This window comes from Odocoileus virginianus, chromosome 3, assembly GCF_023699985.2.
Source record: "Odocoileus virginianus isolate 20LAN1187 ecotype Illinois chromosome 3, Ovbor_1.2, whole genome shotgun sequence".
NCBI classification, from domain to species: Eukaryota; Metazoa; Chordata; class Mammalia; order Artiodactyla; family Cervidae; genus Odocoileus; species Odocoileus virginianus.
This window is the reverse complement of record NC_069676.1, coordinates 24,542,006-24,560,847: the sequence shown is the minus strand read 5'-3', so window position 1 is coordinate 24,560,847 and position 18,842 is coordinate 24,542,006. Positions and strand designations below refer to the sequence as shown.

General features: G+C 39.9%; 1 protein-coding gene across 1 annotated transcript in view; it reads left to right on the top strand.

Moving 5' to 3' along the window:
- LMNB1 (lamin B1) overlaps window positions 1–18,842 on the top strand; it is a 54,286-nt gene that overhangs the window by 27,147 nt on the left and 8,297 nt on the right. Inside the window, exons 4-9 of the mRNA XM_020879433.2 lie at window positions 410–580; window positions 1,977–2,102; window positions 10,863–11,083; window positions 12,116–12,341; window positions 13,882–13,986; window positions 18,120–18,239. Coding sequence (XP_020735092.1) covers window positions 410–580; window positions 1,977–2,102; window positions 10,863–11,083; window positions 12,116–12,341; window positions 13,882–13,986; window positions 18,120–18,239 — 969 coding nt within the window. The remainder of the gene's footprint in view (window positions 1–409; window positions 581–1,976; window positions 2,103–10,862; window positions 11,084–12,115; window positions 12,342–13,881; window positions 13,987–18,119; window positions 18,240–18,842) is intronic.

Below are 18,842 nucleotides of genomic sequence, written 5' to 3'. Positions count from 1 at the left end.
TTGAAGTTTTACTGATAAGTTTCTAACTTTTCGTGTGGAGTTTTTTTTTTCAGAGTTATTCTTAATACTGTCAGTACAATTTATAAAAATAATTGCATGCTATTCAGTATACCTAGTTATCCATGATTGCATGGCAAAGTCTTCCAGCCATTCCTTGCCTTTAGAGAAATAAATAGCTGTGCTACTGAAAATAAACATAAAATTCCTAGGGTTTGAGATGCCACCATTTCTGTCATTAGTTCTGTCTCAAAAATCTTCTCGTTTGAAAATGAAGGCAGAAAAGTGTCTATTCACATGCTTGTCCTAGAACAGACATGAGGAGGTTGGTGTGTAAAACTTCAGATGGTCTTGGTATCAGCCATGGTAACTTGGTTAAGTAACTTGGTTTTATGTCATTTTTTCTTCCTAGGAGATTAATGAAACCAGAAGAAAGCATGAAACTCGCTTGGTAGAGGTGGATTCTGGGCGTCAGATTGAGTACGAGTACAAGCTGGCTCAAGCCCTGCATGAGATGAGAGAGCAGCATGACGCCCAAGTCAGGCTGTACAAAGAGGAGCTGGAGCAGACTTACCACGCCAAAGTGAGCAGGCTCTGCCCGGGCTGGCTGTAAACGCGGAAAGCTTCCGTTTCAGAGTCTCCCCGAGAGCATGACTTGATGTTTGGTTTGTTCTAGTTTTACTAAATGAATTCCTGTGGTCTCCATGAATATAGAAAATTGAAAGCAATTTTTTATAAACTAAATGTTAACTAGAAATTATTCAGAGAAAGTAGGATTATTCCACTTTTACCAAAGGTATGGTCTTTAACCTCTTTGTCCAATTGATCATTCGTGTCAAGTTATATTAGTCAAACTCCAGCAATCTAAAAGTAAATTTTCATTCAGTAGCAAGTATTAACTTTGTTGGACTGCATCTAATTCTGACTGCCTGTCATCATTGTACATAGATTGTGACCACCACACTTGGGGCTGTTTTGAACAAAGGCCAAATGGACAGTCTGATATTTCTTCCTCAGTCACTAACTATTCATTTAAAAAAGACTATAGAAACTTCTTTTCTATATTAGGAGACCATGCAAAAATTTATTAAGTCATTGAGTACAGGCTTTCATAGTAAATGATTTTACCCTGATATGTTAAATGTTACATGATTTGATTAAAAAGTTGTTAGTGGAAGACTTAGAAAATAAGTCATAGAGGTGTTGAAAATAATCTCCATTGCATGGCCTCAAACTGGTCACACTGCTTTTAACCCACTTCATGAAGTAGTAACTGGCTGGTGAGAGGGTGCTCTTTTAATCGCCACAGTAGTTGTTCAGCCCTTCCTTAGTGCTGGCGCTGGGCTGGGCACCGAGGAAGCGAAACTAAGGATGGGTCGGTCACACGGACTCTGGCCTCAGAGGGAGTCAGGGAAGAGACATATAGAAGACATATCTGAAGACAGGCAGGACAGAATGCCGTGGGTATTTGGAGTAATGGCCTATTGTTTCTACCAGAGGAGCTTTTTTCTGCTTCTGAAAGGAAGTATTTCTGCTTGGTTTGCGATAATCTCTTACTTAGTACTTTCTGTTTATTGTTTTATATTCTGTATCAGATTTGGTGGGTTAGGGATATGTGATGCTTGTTTTCCTACAAACACCACCATGGCTAAATTGCCCCTGTTCAGTCTCCTTATTAGCAGCATTATCTGAGACATTAGACATACAATGGATGAAATAACGAAGCACTAAATTTTGGGTAAACCCACATATATCAGCATTGTTAAGCTCCCATATTGGAAACTGAGCTGAAAAAGCAGAAAAACTTTTAAGGTAATTCATACCACCTCAGCGAAGTTCATGGTGCTTTTCCTGTTTCATCAGCTAGTTACTGACAGGGCTTAGGGTTGAAATGAAATATCTTGAGATGATTCATGCTTCCTCATTTGATTGTTCTAATTCACTAGGTAAGACTGACCGTGGTTTGCTTCTTTTCTTAGCTTGAAAATGCCAGACTGTCATCAGAGATGAATACTTCTACTGTCAATAGTGCCAGAGAAGAACTGATGGAAAGTCGTATGAGAATTGAGAGCCTCTCGTCTCAGCTTTCTAATCTACAGAAAGAGGTAAGTAAGCTTCAGAGTTGTGCTGGAAGGCCACCTCCACCACGGTAGTCGACCTGCTTGGCTCCTCCTGAAATCACTTTTCAGAGAGGATAGTATTTTCTTGAATTCTGGTTTCACAGTGCTCCCCAGAGTTTTTTTCTATTTCTTACTGCATAAGCATCCTCCGGGCAGAGACTGTTGTTCCTAAGCTAACAGATTACCTGGAGCTAAGGGGATTGCCTTTGAGGGAACGACCTGCCGGCTTATTTTCTGGACTTAACCCCAGGACCCTGGTGTTCTGACCAAGCCAGCAGTCCGATCTCCACACGGTGCTCTTCCCAATGTACCCGTTTTCATCACGCTTAGAAACTTATGAATGAAAACCTGTGCAAGTTCTTTGTGGGTGGTAAATGCTTTGTGTTTCTAGACAAACTCACTTGGTGCTTAGAATACTCAGTAGTTACTAACTTGGGAAGTAGCATTAGTTTGCATCTTGGCTAAGAATTTAGCAACTGATTCATTCATCGGCACACCTAACTGTCTTATGACTGTTGCTGGTTGTGTTGATGGGTACCTGTCAGTACGTAATGGGGCACTCTAGGTGCTGCATAAGCAGGTGTGGACACCGCCTGGAATCTGGTTTTTGGTTCAAGGGTGATGCCGATATGCATGCAAAGTACATGTATAACCATATAAGTGTGTGGAATATGTTGATAATCTACTGCTCACCTTAGTGACTTAGGCAGTAACTTCAGCTCTGTTTTCCTTAAGGGAGGAAGTTTTGTTGTTTTAAATTTTTCATATAAGAGTAAACTTTTTTATTCTTCATTAAATAAGCTTTCTTCTTTTTTAATATTTTGGTTTTAGTAGTATCCTTTTATGATTATAAAACTGAAGACATTTATTGTAGGAATTTAGAAGACACCTTATTGTGTAAAACGAGGTGATGTAAAAAGAACTTGATTAAAACAGAAGTTTTTCCTTTGCCATTATCACATGTACTTCATTACTCACAGCATAAAGTTAAAGAGCTGGAAGGACAAGGGCCTTTGAGTTCACTCAGTCTGACCACAGCCCTGGGTGAGTTTAATGACCAGCCCAGAAACTGTAAGCTGACAAATGGGTTTCTTTCATTGTTCCCGGTTTTTCTCTTTATACCTTACTCTCTTCAAAGATTTTCTTTTAAGAATTTAACAATATTTTTTCCATTGCCTCATTTAATAGGTACCTTTCCAAAGACAGTCCTGTCTGATTTTACTCTGAGTTGACATTTACTACTTTTCTCCATTTAATAAATGGTATTCTGGTTATTCCCTCTCCCTCAGTTTTACATTTCCGTATCCTTTAGGAGGTGGGGGCAGGGGCTGATGCTTAATGCACTTGATTATGCTAGGCATGGATGTTCTACAGGTGAGGTGAGTAGCCTGTGGTTGAATGGCAGTCAGCTCTGACACTTGTGGCTGTGTCTTCTGACTCAGCTCTAGGGCTCTTTCCCTGTTTGCCTGTTAGTGATGTTAGCAAGTTTTTTGGTTAACTTCAGGTTCAGTTCAGTTTAGTTTAGTCATGTCTGACTCTTTGTAACTCCATGGACTATAGCACACCAGGTTTCCCTGTCCATCACCCACTCCTGGATCTTGCTCAAACTCATGTCCATTGAGTCAGTGATGCCATCCAACCATCTTATCCTCGGTGATGCCATCCAACCATCCCATCCTCTGTTGTCCCCTTCTCCTCCCGCCTTCAGTCTTCCCCAGCATCAGAGTCTTCTCCAGTGAGTCAGTTCTTCGCATCAGGTGGCTGACTTCGCATCAGGTTAGCAGCTCTTACACAGTGTTAGGCAGGGTGTTTTGAAGAGCTCCTTCCTTAGGAAATAGGAGAGACGTGCCTGCTTCAGCCAGATAGGTTTAGATTTCTCTCTTGGGGGTGGAGAGTGATCCTTTCCAGTATCAAATTTTATGATGAATAATATATCTTAAGGGATATCTTCTTTAGTTGATGAATTTTAGCCTTAGGTCATTAAAAAGACATCTCTAAATTTTTGTTTTAGAGTATTTAGAGTTGTAGAGTCACTGATTACATCATGCTACATGTTAGGCCATAGAATTTCCTCTTTGGTTATGTGACTCATGTTAATGCAGTAGTTCTTTAGTTTTACCTACAATTGATATAGGCTTTAAAATGGTGACTTAGAAAATATTTTTATGTAATGTAGCAGCAGTATTATATTTTGTAATTAGGCATTTCATATATTGCTTACAGCTTTTCTTTCATTTCTGTCTATATTTTTGACTTTGGCTAAATTAACAAATTGGTCAGGGTCTGTTTGAGTTGCAGAAGAGTTTAGTGGCACATTGAAAGCACCTCTATTTTTTGTTTTTCTAACACCCAAATTCTGGAAACTTCTGGGAGAGCTAGATTATAATAAACTGGTACAATTATGTACTTTAAAACAAAGAGAATCCTACACCATTAGAAATAAATAATACAGTTTTAGAGTTTTGAGGCAGAATCTTACAGATAGTCTAGTTGGACCTCTCTGTTTTCCTAATGGTACCAGTTTAGTGAGGTGTGTTATTTATTTATTTATTTATTTATTTTTTCATTTATTTTTATTAGTTGGAGGCTAATTGAGGTGTGTTATTTAATGGCAGAATCAGGAAGAAGGATCTAGATCTATCTCTTGTGTTGCAGTCTTTGTATTTCACTATGAAGCAGGTCTAGTGCTGCTATTTAAACTACCTTTAAATATTTCTATTTAAAAATACAAAGTGATTCAGAGTAATTTTAAAGCTTATTTATACCTAGATTTTGATTTTTCCCTCTTACAGAACCCTGTAACATCTAAGGTGGACAAATAGGGTACATTTTGGCCTTTACAGATCGAGGCTAAAAGTTTTCTCTGAGTCTTGGGTGATTTATGTCTCTTTAGATTAGACATTGTCGCCCATCTGTGTCTCCCACCTGATAAATAAAAATAAAAAGATTGATTGAAGAGGAGACATTTTACTTATTTTTAGGCTGCGCTGCGTGAGAGATCTTTGTTCCCTGACCCAGGATCGAACCTGTGCCCCCTGCAGTGGAAGCACAGAGTCCTAACCATTGAAGTGCCAGGAAGTTCCCAAAGAACATACATTTTACACTTAACTGTTTTTTATTTTGGAGGAAAGAAAATATAAGAACCCTGAGAAAGGGAAAAAATGGATTTCCCAGTTTATAGCCTGTTTTTTTTTTTTTTCAAATACAGTTAAATGCATGTTCTCTGAGGCAGGATTTTGTTTAGCATCCCCCTTGAGGTGAATGCTTGCTTCTGACATAGAATGTCTCTGGATTTTAATTAAATCTTTGGTTGATTATTTTTTAAATAACATTTTTATTTTGGCATAATTGTAAATTTGTAGGAAAGTTGGAAAGCTGGTACACACAACTCCCTTAGCTCCCTCCCCCAGTTTTCCTTTTTTGTTAGCATCTTAGATGGCTGGGGTTCATTTGTCAAAACTGAGACATTGCCATTGGTACATTATTGTCAGCTAGACTCTACACTATTTGGATTTTACCAGATTTTCTGTTACTGTTCTTTTTCTGTTTTAGGATACCACAGATCTCCCTAGTCTCCTCTGGTTGGTGACAGTTTTTCAGACTTTCTTTGTTTTTCATGACCTTGACAGTCTTAAGAAGAGCTGGCCAGGTATCCTGTAGACTGTCCCCCAATCTTAAGTTTATCTGGTGCTTTTCTTATGATTAGCCTGGAGATATGGATTTTAAATGCCCTTCTTGTTACATCATATCAGGGATTATGTGACATGCATGCAATATCATTGATGGTGATAACCTTCATCATTAGCTAAGACACTGTTTGCCAGGTTTCCCAACTGTAAGTTACTCTTTTTGTGTTTCCCTGCTATGTTTTTAGGAAGCAAGTCACTGAATCCAGCCTGCTGTCAAGGATAAAGAGCAGGAATTATGCGTCACATTCTGAAGAGAGTATTTACCTTTATTAAATGGAGTGCTTTTATAAAGATTCATCTCTTCTTCCCCTATTTGTGTATTTATTTATTCATTTATTGGTTTCTGTCAGTATGGACTCACGGAAATCTTTTTATAATTTGGACTATATTTGGACACTAGATTACTTTATTGGCTCAGATTGTTCCAGCTTTGGCTTTGAGGAGTTTTGTCAGATTGGCTGACATGTTCCCCCCTTTTTGGAGCACTTCTTTTTTTTGTGGTTCTGTGATATGCTCCAGGCTCATCGTGTATTTTCCCTGTCTCAGCACTGGTACCAGCTGTTTCTTCAGGGAGCTCTGGTTCTCTTTACTGGAGAGTGGTGTCTAGAAAGTAAGTTCTGTGGGCCCTGGGTATGCTCCTTGGTATTGGGGTATCATTGTTTCTAAGTCTGCTTGTGGGCAGAACTAGGTAAATGTGTATATGCTAACCCATGTTTGCATGCTTATCTGTAATTGTGTCTCTGTCCACTTGTAATTGTATTAAGGTAACCAAGTGTTTACACAGGTGCCTGGGACTCTGGCCCCGCACCTGGGTTCACTTTAGGCTTCCGTCCTTGCTTACCTATTTTTTTTTGTGTGTGTGTAGTAGAGTTTATTAAAGTATAAAAGGGATAGAGAAAGCTTCTGACACAGACATCAGAAGGGGGTAGAAAGAGTACCTTGCTAGTGTTAGCAGTGGAGTTATATACTCTCCAATGAATCCGAAGAATGTCTGGAGGTTGTAAAGGCCTCACTAGACCTACTCCCATAATTTACATTTTAAGATAACAGAATTAGCCAGAAGGTTTAATCCAGAGACTGTCCTCAGGCAGGATATATTATTGTTATATATAATCCTTGTAAAGACCAGACCTACTCCCATAATTTACATTTTAAGATAACTGAATTAGCCAGAAGGTTTAATCCAGAGACTGCCCTCAGGCAAGATGCATCCTTGTAAAGACCAGGCATAGTCCCTAAATTGTTGAGGCAACATATTCTCCTAACTCTCATATTGAGGGTCTCTGATCCAGGGGCCCCACATAATAGTTGGAGGAGGTTGTGGCACTCGTAGGAGCTTGGACAACCATTTGTAAATTAAAAGCTTTTAGATGATTAGAAAACCCCATTATACAGTTAGAAACGTAAGGCAAAATAGTCTTAAACCATGTTAAAATCAAAATGAAAAGTCACATTATGTCCATAGCTAAAGTATAAAGTGTTGCACCAGTTCATTTTAGGGTTATTAGATGTCATCAGTTTAAGAAGAGGCATCACATGCGATTGTTGTCAAAGGTATTCGCAGACTTGGAGCAAGTCTTTTCCTTGAAGTGGAGATGTCCACCACGAGAAGAAACCTTTCGCTGATGAAGAGGGGAGCGCTCCAGAGACCCAGCAGTTAGACTCATTGTGGAATGCAGTGTAGAAGTGAGCCCAGGACAGGAAGGCATTGTCTTGAGGATCAAACAGCAGACTCAGGATTTTGGAGTCAGCAGAAGTAGGCTTACATAGATTATCAGGCCTATCTTTTGGCTCATCCAGACAGTCCCATTATGGAAGCGGATCGGGAAGAAAGTGGGCCAGGGGCTTCAGTAAGCACAGAGTAAGTTGCCCCAGTATCTAAAAGGAAATCAACGGATTGGCCCCCCACAGTTATTAATACCTGGGGTTCCTCAGGTGTAATTAGGATGGGAGCTTGTGTGGGGACCCCCGGGCACCTTCAGTCCTGATTGTCTTGAGAGTCCGACCCCTGAAACCTACGCCTCTGGGGGCAGTCTCTCTTCCAGTGTGGTCCTTTGCAGACGGGACATGGAGCTGGGGCGGCTTAGATACCTGAGGGCAATCCTGCTTGAGATGCCCCTCCTTTCCACAGTAATGACAAGCCCATCCCTTTTCACCTGGGTCCCTCAGGGCATTTTTCTCAGGCTGTTTAAGAATGGTTCTCATAGCCATTGCTAGGGCTTCTACCTGTTCCTTTGTCTTTTTCTGCCTTTCTTTCTTTTCCTCATATTCTCTACCATAATAGACTGTCTGAGCCAGTTGTAACAGATTATCTAAAGACTGATTTGGTCCACATGCCCATTTTAATAGCTTACAGCTATCTGGAGCTGACTGAGTGAGAAATCTATCCTTTAAGATCACTTTTCCCTCTTCACTTTCGGGATCAGTCTCAGTGAATCTGCTAAGGGCTTCTCTCAGTCTATCTAGGAGTCTGCCAGGAGCTTCCTTCTCCTCCTGTTCTGTGTTTGCCAATTTGCCATAGTTTAAAGGCTTAGTACATGCCTGCCTGAGTCCTTCAAGAATACATCTGACAAAATGACTCTGATCCCATCTTCCTTTGACTACTTCCTTTGTTGTAGTCCCAGTCTGGTTCTGTAATTGGGACCGCCTGATTTACAGTGGGGAGGGCGGTTATCTTGTCCTCCCCTTCCCTACTGATTCATTACCAAACCATTCATCTCCATCAGTTCAGTTCAGTTGCTCAGTCGTGTCGACTCTGCGACCCCAAGAATCACAGCACACCAGGGCTCCCTGTCCATCACCACTGCCGGAGTTTACTCAAACTCATGCCCATTGAGTAGGTGATGCCATCCAGCCATCTCATCCTCTGTCGTCCCCTTCTCCTCCTGCCCCCAATCCCTCCCAGCATCAGGGTCTTTTCCAATGAGTCACCTCTTCGCATGAGGGGGCCAAAATACTGGAGTTTCAGCTTCAGCATCAGTCCTTTCAATGAACACCCAGGACTGATCTCCTTTAGGCAACCGCTTTTCCCAAAACTCGACTTTTTCAGTTGGGAGTCAGCGTTTGTCCCAAGATATACATCACATCCTTCCACGTAAGGTCATAAAGCAAAGTAACACCTTTAAAAGCTCTAATATATTTTTTCTGGGTCCTCTAAATAGTCTTCCAGATCCCCCTTGATTCTTTTTATTTCTTGATAAGAAAAAGGCTTATTAACTCTCATAGACTGATTGTTTCTCCCAGTGGGTATTTCATAAAGAGGCAACAGCTGTGTGTCTCTTCTTCAGTCTCTCTGGCTGCTCTGCACATATGATCCCAGGGAAAGATTGGACAAACCTGCTTTTCTTGATCTCTTTGTCTCCTGTCCTTCATCTTATCTAGCAAAGTAGGAGGACAGGAGGGAACTGAAGGAGTCACACCCAAATCTATACCCTTAGGACATAAGTCTGGCATATTTTGCAGAGAGAAAAAGGGCAACAGCTACTTCTACCCATTTCCCTTGTTTTCTACAGAACCAGTCTAATTGTAAAACAGTATTATACTTAAGAGACCCTCCAACCGGCCACCGTTTGCCATCCTCCAATGGATACCATGGGCATGCAGTATCACATAGAAACATGAGGTGTGTCTTCTTTAAGCCCTGGGGATCAAATCTATCCCAGTTTTTCAGGATACAGTTCAAAGGAGTGAGGCTGGAATTGTTAGCTCCCATCTTGTCCTGAAGAATCCCGGATGAGCCCCCGAGATGAAAGTTTGTTGCTAAGTCCACGAAAAGATGCCTGGATTCTTGGCCTCCAGAGGAGGAGAATTCAATCTGGGGCCAGAGATGAGGCTTAATTGCTCAGAGCTTTTGTGTAATAGAGTTTATTAAAGTAAGGGGGTAGAAAGAGTACCTTGCTAGTGTTAGCAGTGGAGTTATATACACTCCAATGAATCTGAAGAATGTCTGGAGGTGGTAAAGGCCTCACTAGACCTACTCCCATAATTTACATTTTAAGGTAACAGAATTAGCCAGAAGGTTTAATCCAGAGACTGTCCACAGGCAGGATGCATCTTTGTCCCTTGCTTACATATAACTTCTCTCTCTGAGAGTAAAAAGCCTGGTTTCTACCCTCCTGTTTCCTTATTTGTCCAGCCTCAGTATACATGTAAAACAGTTTGACATTATTTAGCCTATACCCCTGTGTGAAATAAATTCACGAGCTAGAGTGTAATGTTTCTGCTCAGAATAGAGATCCTTTTTATCTTTAGCCTTCCAGATTTCACTCTCGCACAGTATGTGTCCTTTCCCTCCTGCTTTGATGCATAGGTACTTGGAATTTAAGGGCCTAAGCTCTACATCAGTGTTTTGGAGTTGATTACCTTGGTCATTTTCTGAGGTTAGGGAGATGAACTCTGTTTTGGAGACATACAGATGAGTGATTACCTGGTGAATGACAAGGTTTCTAAGATGAACCTTCTTGTGTAGGAAGTGTAGGAATTTTTCATTTTTTTAAAAATACCAAATATGAGGTTTCCATGTTTACAATAATATTTACAGACTGCATTATATCATATGGTGTTTGCATGCTGATGGAGTGTGGGATAGCACACCATTTCTGAAGTGGTAACTAGAATCCCTTTTGTTAAGTTTCTGAATTGTTCCAGCAGTTCCCCATAAGATACTCGGTTTCTTTTGTCAATGAGTTTTCTTTTAATTCTTTGTTTTTGTTACTTTATACTTTTGAGCTAAATGGTTTGTAGGGGAGCCAGACTTTTTTTTACTAAAACCACAGCTTAAAATTTTGTTTCATTTGGTCAAAGAAAAATTATATGTATATTTATGACACATTTGATGAATGTCTTTTCCTAGCCTTTTTATAAGACAAAACTTTCCTAAGAGTTGTATTTTGTATTGGAGGAACTTTGTTTTTTAATTTCTTAGAGTAAAAATGTTCTTGAATTCTGGTGTTAAGAGATTGGATTTGTTCCAGGTCAGGTTTTAAAATAGCTGTGCTAGTGTTGTGCTAATGTTGGAATGTTCCTAGAAAGTAAATGTGTTCCTTTGAATCTTCAGTCTAGAGCATGTTTGGAGAGGATTCAAGAGTTGGAGGACTTGCTTGCTAAAGAAAGAGACAACTCTCGCCGCATGCTGTCTGACAAAGAGAGAGAGATGGCGGAAATACGTGATCAGATGCAGCAACAGTTGAACGATTATGAACAACTTCTTGATGTCAAGTTAGCCCTGGACATGGAAATCAGTGCTTATAGGAAACTCCTAGAAGGTGAAGAAGAGAGGTATGTAACTTGCTTGTCACCCTAGCTTGTAGTCTAGTTTTGCCTCCACCCTTTCTATTTAAAGAAAAGTAAATAGGATTTTTTTTTTAACAATTAGGATGACTAAATGTTTTCTCATTTTTTTTTGAATACCTAGGTGTAGAGGTAGGTAGTAATAGATCATACTTCTACATCAACAACAGAAGATGTATAAGCAGTCTTAGTATTATTATTTTAAATGCTGAACTGTGAAAGGATACCATTTCTCCTTTGGGATTTTAAATGTTTTGATAATTTAATATGCTGCAAAATGACTTCCAGGTGGCTCAGTGGTGAAGAATCCCACTGCCAGTGTAGGAGCTGTAGAAGATGTGGGTTCGACTCCTGGGTTGAGAGGATCCCCTGGAGTAGGAAATGGCAACCCACTCCAGTATTCTTGCCTGGGAAATCTCATGGACAGAAGATCTTGGCGGGCTACAGTCCATGGGGTCACAGAGAGTCGGACACGACTGAGCACGCATGCAGGCATGCTGCAAAATACCAGATTTGCTGAAAGAGACTCTATACTTTTCAAATCTGGTTAGTGTATAAATCCTTTTAAACCTTTTCTGAGAAAAAAGTTCCAAAGGGAAAGTATCTCACTTAGAATAAAAAGACATTTAATTTCAATATTGCATACATTATGATTGTAATTTTGTAAACAGAAAATACAGGTTTGAAAAAATTAAGGAAAGTATACTAAATGTAGCAGTGGTTGTGGTAGGGTGCTGGTAGATGAGTTGTTCACCCCAACCTCTCACCACCCCCTCTCCCAGTTTTCCAGACTTCCTGCATTATGGTTGTGGTCTTTTCTTAGCTAAAACATTCAGATAATAGTTTTTAAAAAGAATGTTGATAGTGGGCATTGTAGTACAAGTCAGTTTCTTTTTGTTAAGATGTACGTTGGCTTTGTCTAACAGATCGTCATTAATGTTGTGCTTTAGTAATGCATGTGCGTTAAGTAGGAAGAGCATATGTGTTTCATAATTGGAATGTTTTATTTCTCCTATGTAGATTGAAGCTCTCTCCAAGCCCTTCTTCCCGCGTGACAGTGTCGCGCGCATCCTCGAGTCGCAGCGTGCGCACCACCAGGGGAAAGCGGAAGCGGGTGGACGTGGAGGAATCCGAGGCCAGCAGCAGTGTCAGCATCTCTCACTCTGCCTCAGCCACTGGGAATGTCTGCATTGAAGAGATAGATGTTGATGGAAAATTCATCCGCTTGAAGAACACTTCGGAACAGGTGAGAACACAGACCCCTTTTTGTCCAGGTAGACTTTGCTGATTGGGGGTATGTCTTGCAATTGTAATAACTCCTCAGCCTTTATTTGGATTCAGTCATCTTCATGAAATAAAAGAGTTTCCCTCTCCTTTTTAACCCAAATTCATGAAGTGTAGCATAAACTTGAATAGGAAAAGGAAGAGGGATGGTGCACTTAGTGATTTAAAAATTTTATTCGTTAGCTCTTCTTTAGAGAGCCAGGGATTTTTTTTGCACCCGGTCATTTTGTCACCGTGGCCGTCCTAAGGATGAATTATTAATATTCCCTATCCTAGCCAGAATTGTGAAGAAGATAGATTATGTAGATATTCTTTCACAACTGTTAGGTTTATGAAATGAAGGAAATATGAGCCCAGACTCTGACATATGTTAGGAGTGTTTTTCTCTCTAAATAAAGAAATGAACATTGTTGATTTAATATACACTAGGAATAGTATGAAGCCCAATCTTGAAATTATTTAAAAGTAAACATAAAATATTCATAGCAGGGAATCCCAAACTTTCGAGCTGGGGCCGTGAAGGGTTGTCAGATGATGCCAGAGGCAGGTCTGGGGTGTACAGTGGAATGGATCTCACTTTCAGAAGCACATTCAGGATTTGTAAAATGTCTGTAAAATGACTTCTCCTCAAAGCTATTAAAACTGTCTTGGATGTGGATGAATAAATACTTTGGATGGGCAGAGGTGCTTTAGTGGTTCTGATACAAAACAGCACAGGCCCTAAGCCCTCTTAGTCTCGACTTTGGAAACTGAAGGACGGAGGCGCCTCTGCTGCTCCACTGGAGCAGTTTGGCTGTCACAGGAGTCATTGCCGCCCTTTTCGGAGCTGTTCTGGAGCTGGCTCTCAGCCTTGTTTATTCCTGTCTTTGAGTAGGAGATGGATATAAATAAATTAGTGCAGCTAATTGCTTTAATACCCTGAACTGCTCCTTAGGAGTCAGGCAGCTCTGGGCAGGCTATGGGTTAGCATTGACAGCCAGCGCTTGGGGCTGGCTTATTATGTCAAAAACCCTTTTTGAGCCTCTTACGCTTTAAGGTAAGTGTTAAATATGGGCACAAGTGGTACAGATGTGGAAGAAAAAGGGTGTATTTTCTTCCATCTCTTTCCAGGCTTTTTGTGTCTGTATTTTAAAAGCTTACAATGGTCAAAAATTCGATGTGTGAAATGGTAGTTATTAAGCTAGATGATGTTGTAAATTTAAATTATGCACCTAATCTAGCATTGAATATGACCATTTAGTTTGGTTTACATCTCTTTTCTTCTAGTTTTGCCCTCTTTAAGATCATGCACCTTAATAATTAAGATTGCAGCATTGTCAAAGTTTCTGTTTTGCTGAATGACAAAACCATGTTTTCTTTTTATAGTAGGGAAAATAGGAACCATGGGAAGACAGTCATAAAGTTGTCTTAGTTTAACTGCCTATGGATTGATTTATTTGATTATTCCATAACTTTTTGTATATTTGAAGTGACCTTGATTTCTTTTTTTTTTTTTTCAATAGGACCAACCAATGGGAGGCTGGGAGATGATCAGAAAAATTGGAGACACATCAGTCAGTTACAAATATACCTCAAGATACGTGCTGAAGGCAGGCCAGACTGTTACAGTAAGTTAATTTAGTTATCGTTTAATTTCATCATCTTAACCAATAACTAGAGTAATTGAAACCATTTTGGCTTAAAGAGACATTTTAGAAATGGGCATTAAAACGTTTTTGACATTATTAGGGAATTACAAGTGCTACCAAATATTTAAAAACTTCTATGTTTTTGAGATAGTAATTGACTGTTAAAAGTGAAAGAATTGGCCTCTGAAATATTTTTATCTACTCCAGTAGATGTTAACAGCTGATTCCCTCCACCCCTCCCTGTTTGTCTCCCCACAAAAGGAAAACAAAACAAAAAAAAGCATTGAGTGTTACCTGGTAGCCTAGTGTGATGCAGGAGATACTACTGGGCATAAAGAACTGTTAGGAGGTGATCTATTAATGCTGAGGTATGGCTTAAAACAGCAGTCTTTAGCCTTAGGTGAGGATCAGTATCATCTGGATAGTGTTTTGGTGTCTAGACTCTACCTCACTCTTCGTTACCATCTCTGAGGTTGGGCTAGGGACTTGTTTTAACAAAAGGGCTCCAAGATTATTAGTGCAGATGGTGACTGCAGCTATGAAATTAAAAGATGCTTGCTCCTTGGAAGAATAGCTATGTCAAACCTAGACAGTGTATTAAAAAGCAGAGACATCACTTGGCCCACAAAGGTCTGTATAGTCAAAGCTATGGTTTTTCCATTGTCATGTATGGATGTGAGAGTTGGATCACAAAGGCTGAATGCTGAGGAATTGATGGTTTCAAACTATGGTGCTGGAGAAGATTCTTGAGAGTCCCTTGGAGACTCCAAGGAGATCAAACCAGTCAATCCCAAAGGAAATCAACCCTGAATATTCATTGGAGGGTCTGGTGCTGAAGCTGAAGCTCCAATACTTTGGCCACCCGATGTGAAGAGTGGACTCATTGGAAAAGATCTGATGCTGGGAAAGATTGAGGGCAAGAGGAGAATGGGGCAACAGAGGATGAGATGGTTGGATGGCATCACTGACTCAGTGGACATGAGTTTGAGCAAACTCCAGGAGATAGTGAACGACAGGAAGCTTGGCATGCTGCAGTTCATGGGGTCACAAAGAGTTGGACACCACTTAGCAACTGAACACAGCTAGGTGATAGGTACTGTTATAAAGTGTCATTCTCTAAACATAATATTTTAGCAAGATTAGCGTGGTTTTTCAGATATCTGGGCTGTCAAGATTTAGAGTGAGATGGGCTTCATGCTGTTCTGACTGTTGGTGCTTTGTAGTTGTGTTCTGAAGTTTCACATATGTAATCATTACTAAGTATTACTGACTTACTTTTTAGAGAAATATTCTCCATTGAGCAAAAATACAATTCCTTTGTTTTTACTCAGCAAGTAGATTTAGCAAACAAAATATGTTAAGTTTGATACAGATTTTAAAGACATCACTGTTTTCATCTGTAAAGAATGTTGAAGTGGCTGTCCTTTTATCAATTCTTTTTTAAAAATATTAAGCAAATGTTTAATATTTTATGATTGATACAGACCTTACTTAGTGTTGAATATCAAAGCCTCAACTAGGTTAGAACTTCTCTTTTTAAAAATGTATTCATAGAACTTGCCACCACATTATGAAAATATCAGATGCTAATTTTGTAATAATTGGTGAAAATGGGAACATACCCTAACCGCACTGTCTTTTCGTCTCTTTTGTGATTATTATAGTGAGAAAATTGCTCAGTCCTATTGTGTGTCATGTGGAAGCTGCATAATGTAGTGGAAAGAATCTGACATTTTAATTCAGAATTTTCAGATTTGACTGTGCTCTTTATCTCTTTAAAGTAGTGTAAAACCCTTAGGCCAGTACATCTGCTTTTTCCACTGAATGTAGTTCCTCAGTGACTCGATTGATATATATATATTCTATGGATCTGGGGAGAAATCAGTTTTCACATGAAAAAGTAATACTTTTTTTTTTTTCATTTGTTAACTGGCATTAAATGTGTTAAGAAGCTATGTAGAACATGCTAGTGATAAGTGATCTTCCAATAGCAAAGATCAGTTTAAAACTAGACCAGAAATAAGGGAACTACATATGTAATTTTAAATTTTCATGTAGCCACATTTAAAACAAGGGAAAAAGAAAGGTGAAATTAATTTTAGAACTATCTTTTATTTAACTAAGTATATCTAAAATATTATCATTTCAACAATTTATTATTATATCATGATTAATAGAAAAATTACTAGATATTATACTTTTTTTTTTTCCACTAAATCTTTATACTTAGAGATATACTTACTGGCCACGTTTCAGGCGCTCACAAGCTTCATATGACTACCATGTTGAGCAGTAAGCTCTAGGACATGTTAGTTTTAGGTTAAATTACCCAGTAAGGTTACTGACGTGTTACAATTATTATTAACACTAAATCAAGTGTATGATTCCATATGGAATAGTGAAAAGTATAGCTTGAGGTTAGATTAATATTCCACAAAACCCAAAGCTCAGCCTGGATCCAGTTCTTTTTTTTCAGTTTTATCCTAGTAAATGCTCTCTGCCCTTTTCCATTTATATAGCTGATGGAAGATTTGGAAGCTTCAAGGGAGCACCTTAAGAGGAAAGGGGTTTCTCCTAATTAGTAATTGATAAAGTTTTCTCCCCATTTAAAAAGATACCAGCTTATACCATCTCCAGTCTTCATTTTGCCATTGTATGGCCCTTTATGTTCCTAAACTATTTAGAGAGTACTAAACTTTGCTGTCTGTCTTCATGTGGTCTTCTGAAAAGATCAGGACTGGTCGTAGTGAACCTACATGGAGGACATAGAGGTTGGTGGAGGTGCAGTGTTACGCTCACGGTAAAGAATTTGCCTGCAGTGCAGGAGGCATAGGAGACCCGGGTTCGATCCCTAGGTCGGAAAGGTCCCCTGGAGAAGGAAATGGCAACCCACTCCAGTGTTCTTGCCTGGAGAGTTCCATGGACGGAGGAACCTGGCGGGCTACAGTCCATGGGGTCGCAGAGAGTCAGACATGATTGAGGGACTGTTACATCACATATCACACACATACGCCCATGATTCAAACCCAGGTTTTCTAACTTTAAGGTTTTCTCTATTCTACCAGTACTCTTCTGCCAGTAAATACATTAAAAATGTTGCAGAATTTCCCTGTTTATGAAAAGGGAAATGTTTCTTTTTGTTTTGTCTGTTTCAATAGCAGTCATATTTTCCATTGAATAAAGAGTGATTTTCTGTTTCCTGACTTCTTTTTGGAATTCAATCTCAGATGCTCTGGAGTATTATGACACCGTCTCTAGTTGGGTACATACCACTTTCCATTACAGTATTGTAGATAGGCTGTCTGCTGCAGAGGTTTTGAGAGAAGTTAGTCATTTCCTCAGTTCCTGCTGTAGGCAGCTAGAGGATCCCACTGGAGGAGGGCAGAAGGCTCTACATGGAAGGATGGCTCATAAAACCCATAGAATAATAGAGTACTGGCAGTGAGAGCCTATATTCGTTGAGTCGGCCATCTCCTCTTTGTCAGTTCAGTTCAGTTCAGTTGCTCAGTCATGTCTGACTCTTTGCGACCCCATGAACTGCAACATGCCAGGCCTCCCTGTCCATCACCAACTCCCAGAGTCCACCCAAACCCATGTCCATTGAGTTGGTGATGCCATCCAACCATCTCATCCTCTGTCGTCCCCTTTTCCTCCTGCCCTCAATCTTTCCCAGCATCGGGGTCTTTTTAAATGAGTCAGCTCTTCGCATCAGGTGGCCAAAGTATTGGAGTTTCAGCTTCAACTCCTCTTCGTGGGCCATTATTTTCCTTCACAGTAGCCCCATGTGTTAACAGTACCGTTTCTGTCCCATTGGAGGGTAAAAGTAAGGTAGTTTGCTCAAGGTGAATTGGCATGTTAGGAGAGCTAGGATATGAATCTAGTCCTTATAGCTGCATTTTTACTTATTAGATGGGGAAGCTGAGGTCTGGATAAGCTCTTTGGCTCTTGGAAACATAACTGGTTAATATAGCAAGGCTGAAGCCAGGCCATAGTCCTGGAAATTCTAGAATCACTCCTCTTACGAGATGTTACAAAGTCTCATCGTTATGTTATTGGCACGTTGATGAGCAGGGCTGTGTGTAGACTAATTTGATTTCCTGTCTCTTTTCCAGATCTGGGCTGCAAATGCCGGTGTCACAGCCAGCCCTCCCACCGACCTCATCTGGAAGAACCAGAACTCTTGGGGCACTGGCGAAGATGTGAAGGTTATATTGAAAAATTCTCAGGGAGAAGTACGTATCAGTCCCACCAAAGTGCCATTTTTTTTTTTTTTTAATTGAAGTATAGTTGATTTATGGTGTTGTGTTAATTACTGCTGTACAGAAAAATGATTCAGTTACACAAATAGGTATATTTTTTTAAAATATTCTTTTCCATTATGGTTTATCATAGGATATTGAATGTATTATTTCTCTGTGCTATTGTAAAGCAGGGCCTTGCTTATCCATTCAGTATGTAAAAGCATACTTCTGCTAACCCCCACCTCCCTGCCCATCCCTCCCCAACCCCCTCCGCCTTGGCCACCGCAAGCCTGTTCTCTGTGTCCCCACCATGGCGTCAGTTTCGTTTGAGAGTTCATCGTGCAAGTGTGATTTCTTTTCAAGAGTGAAATCAAATGTGAAGTAACTGATTGCTTAAATCAGACCAAGGCTGCTGAGTCGGTGAAAGTAACGCTAACTGCAGGTTTTAGATTTTAGGAATGAAATATGAGTTTGTCGTAATTTTGATTGTTAGCGCAGATTCCAGAATTCAGTCTGTGTTCAGTTTCTGTCTCCACTGCCCAGTGGCCTTTTGACTTTAGGTGAGTTCCTTCAGCTCTCTTAGTTTTATCATTT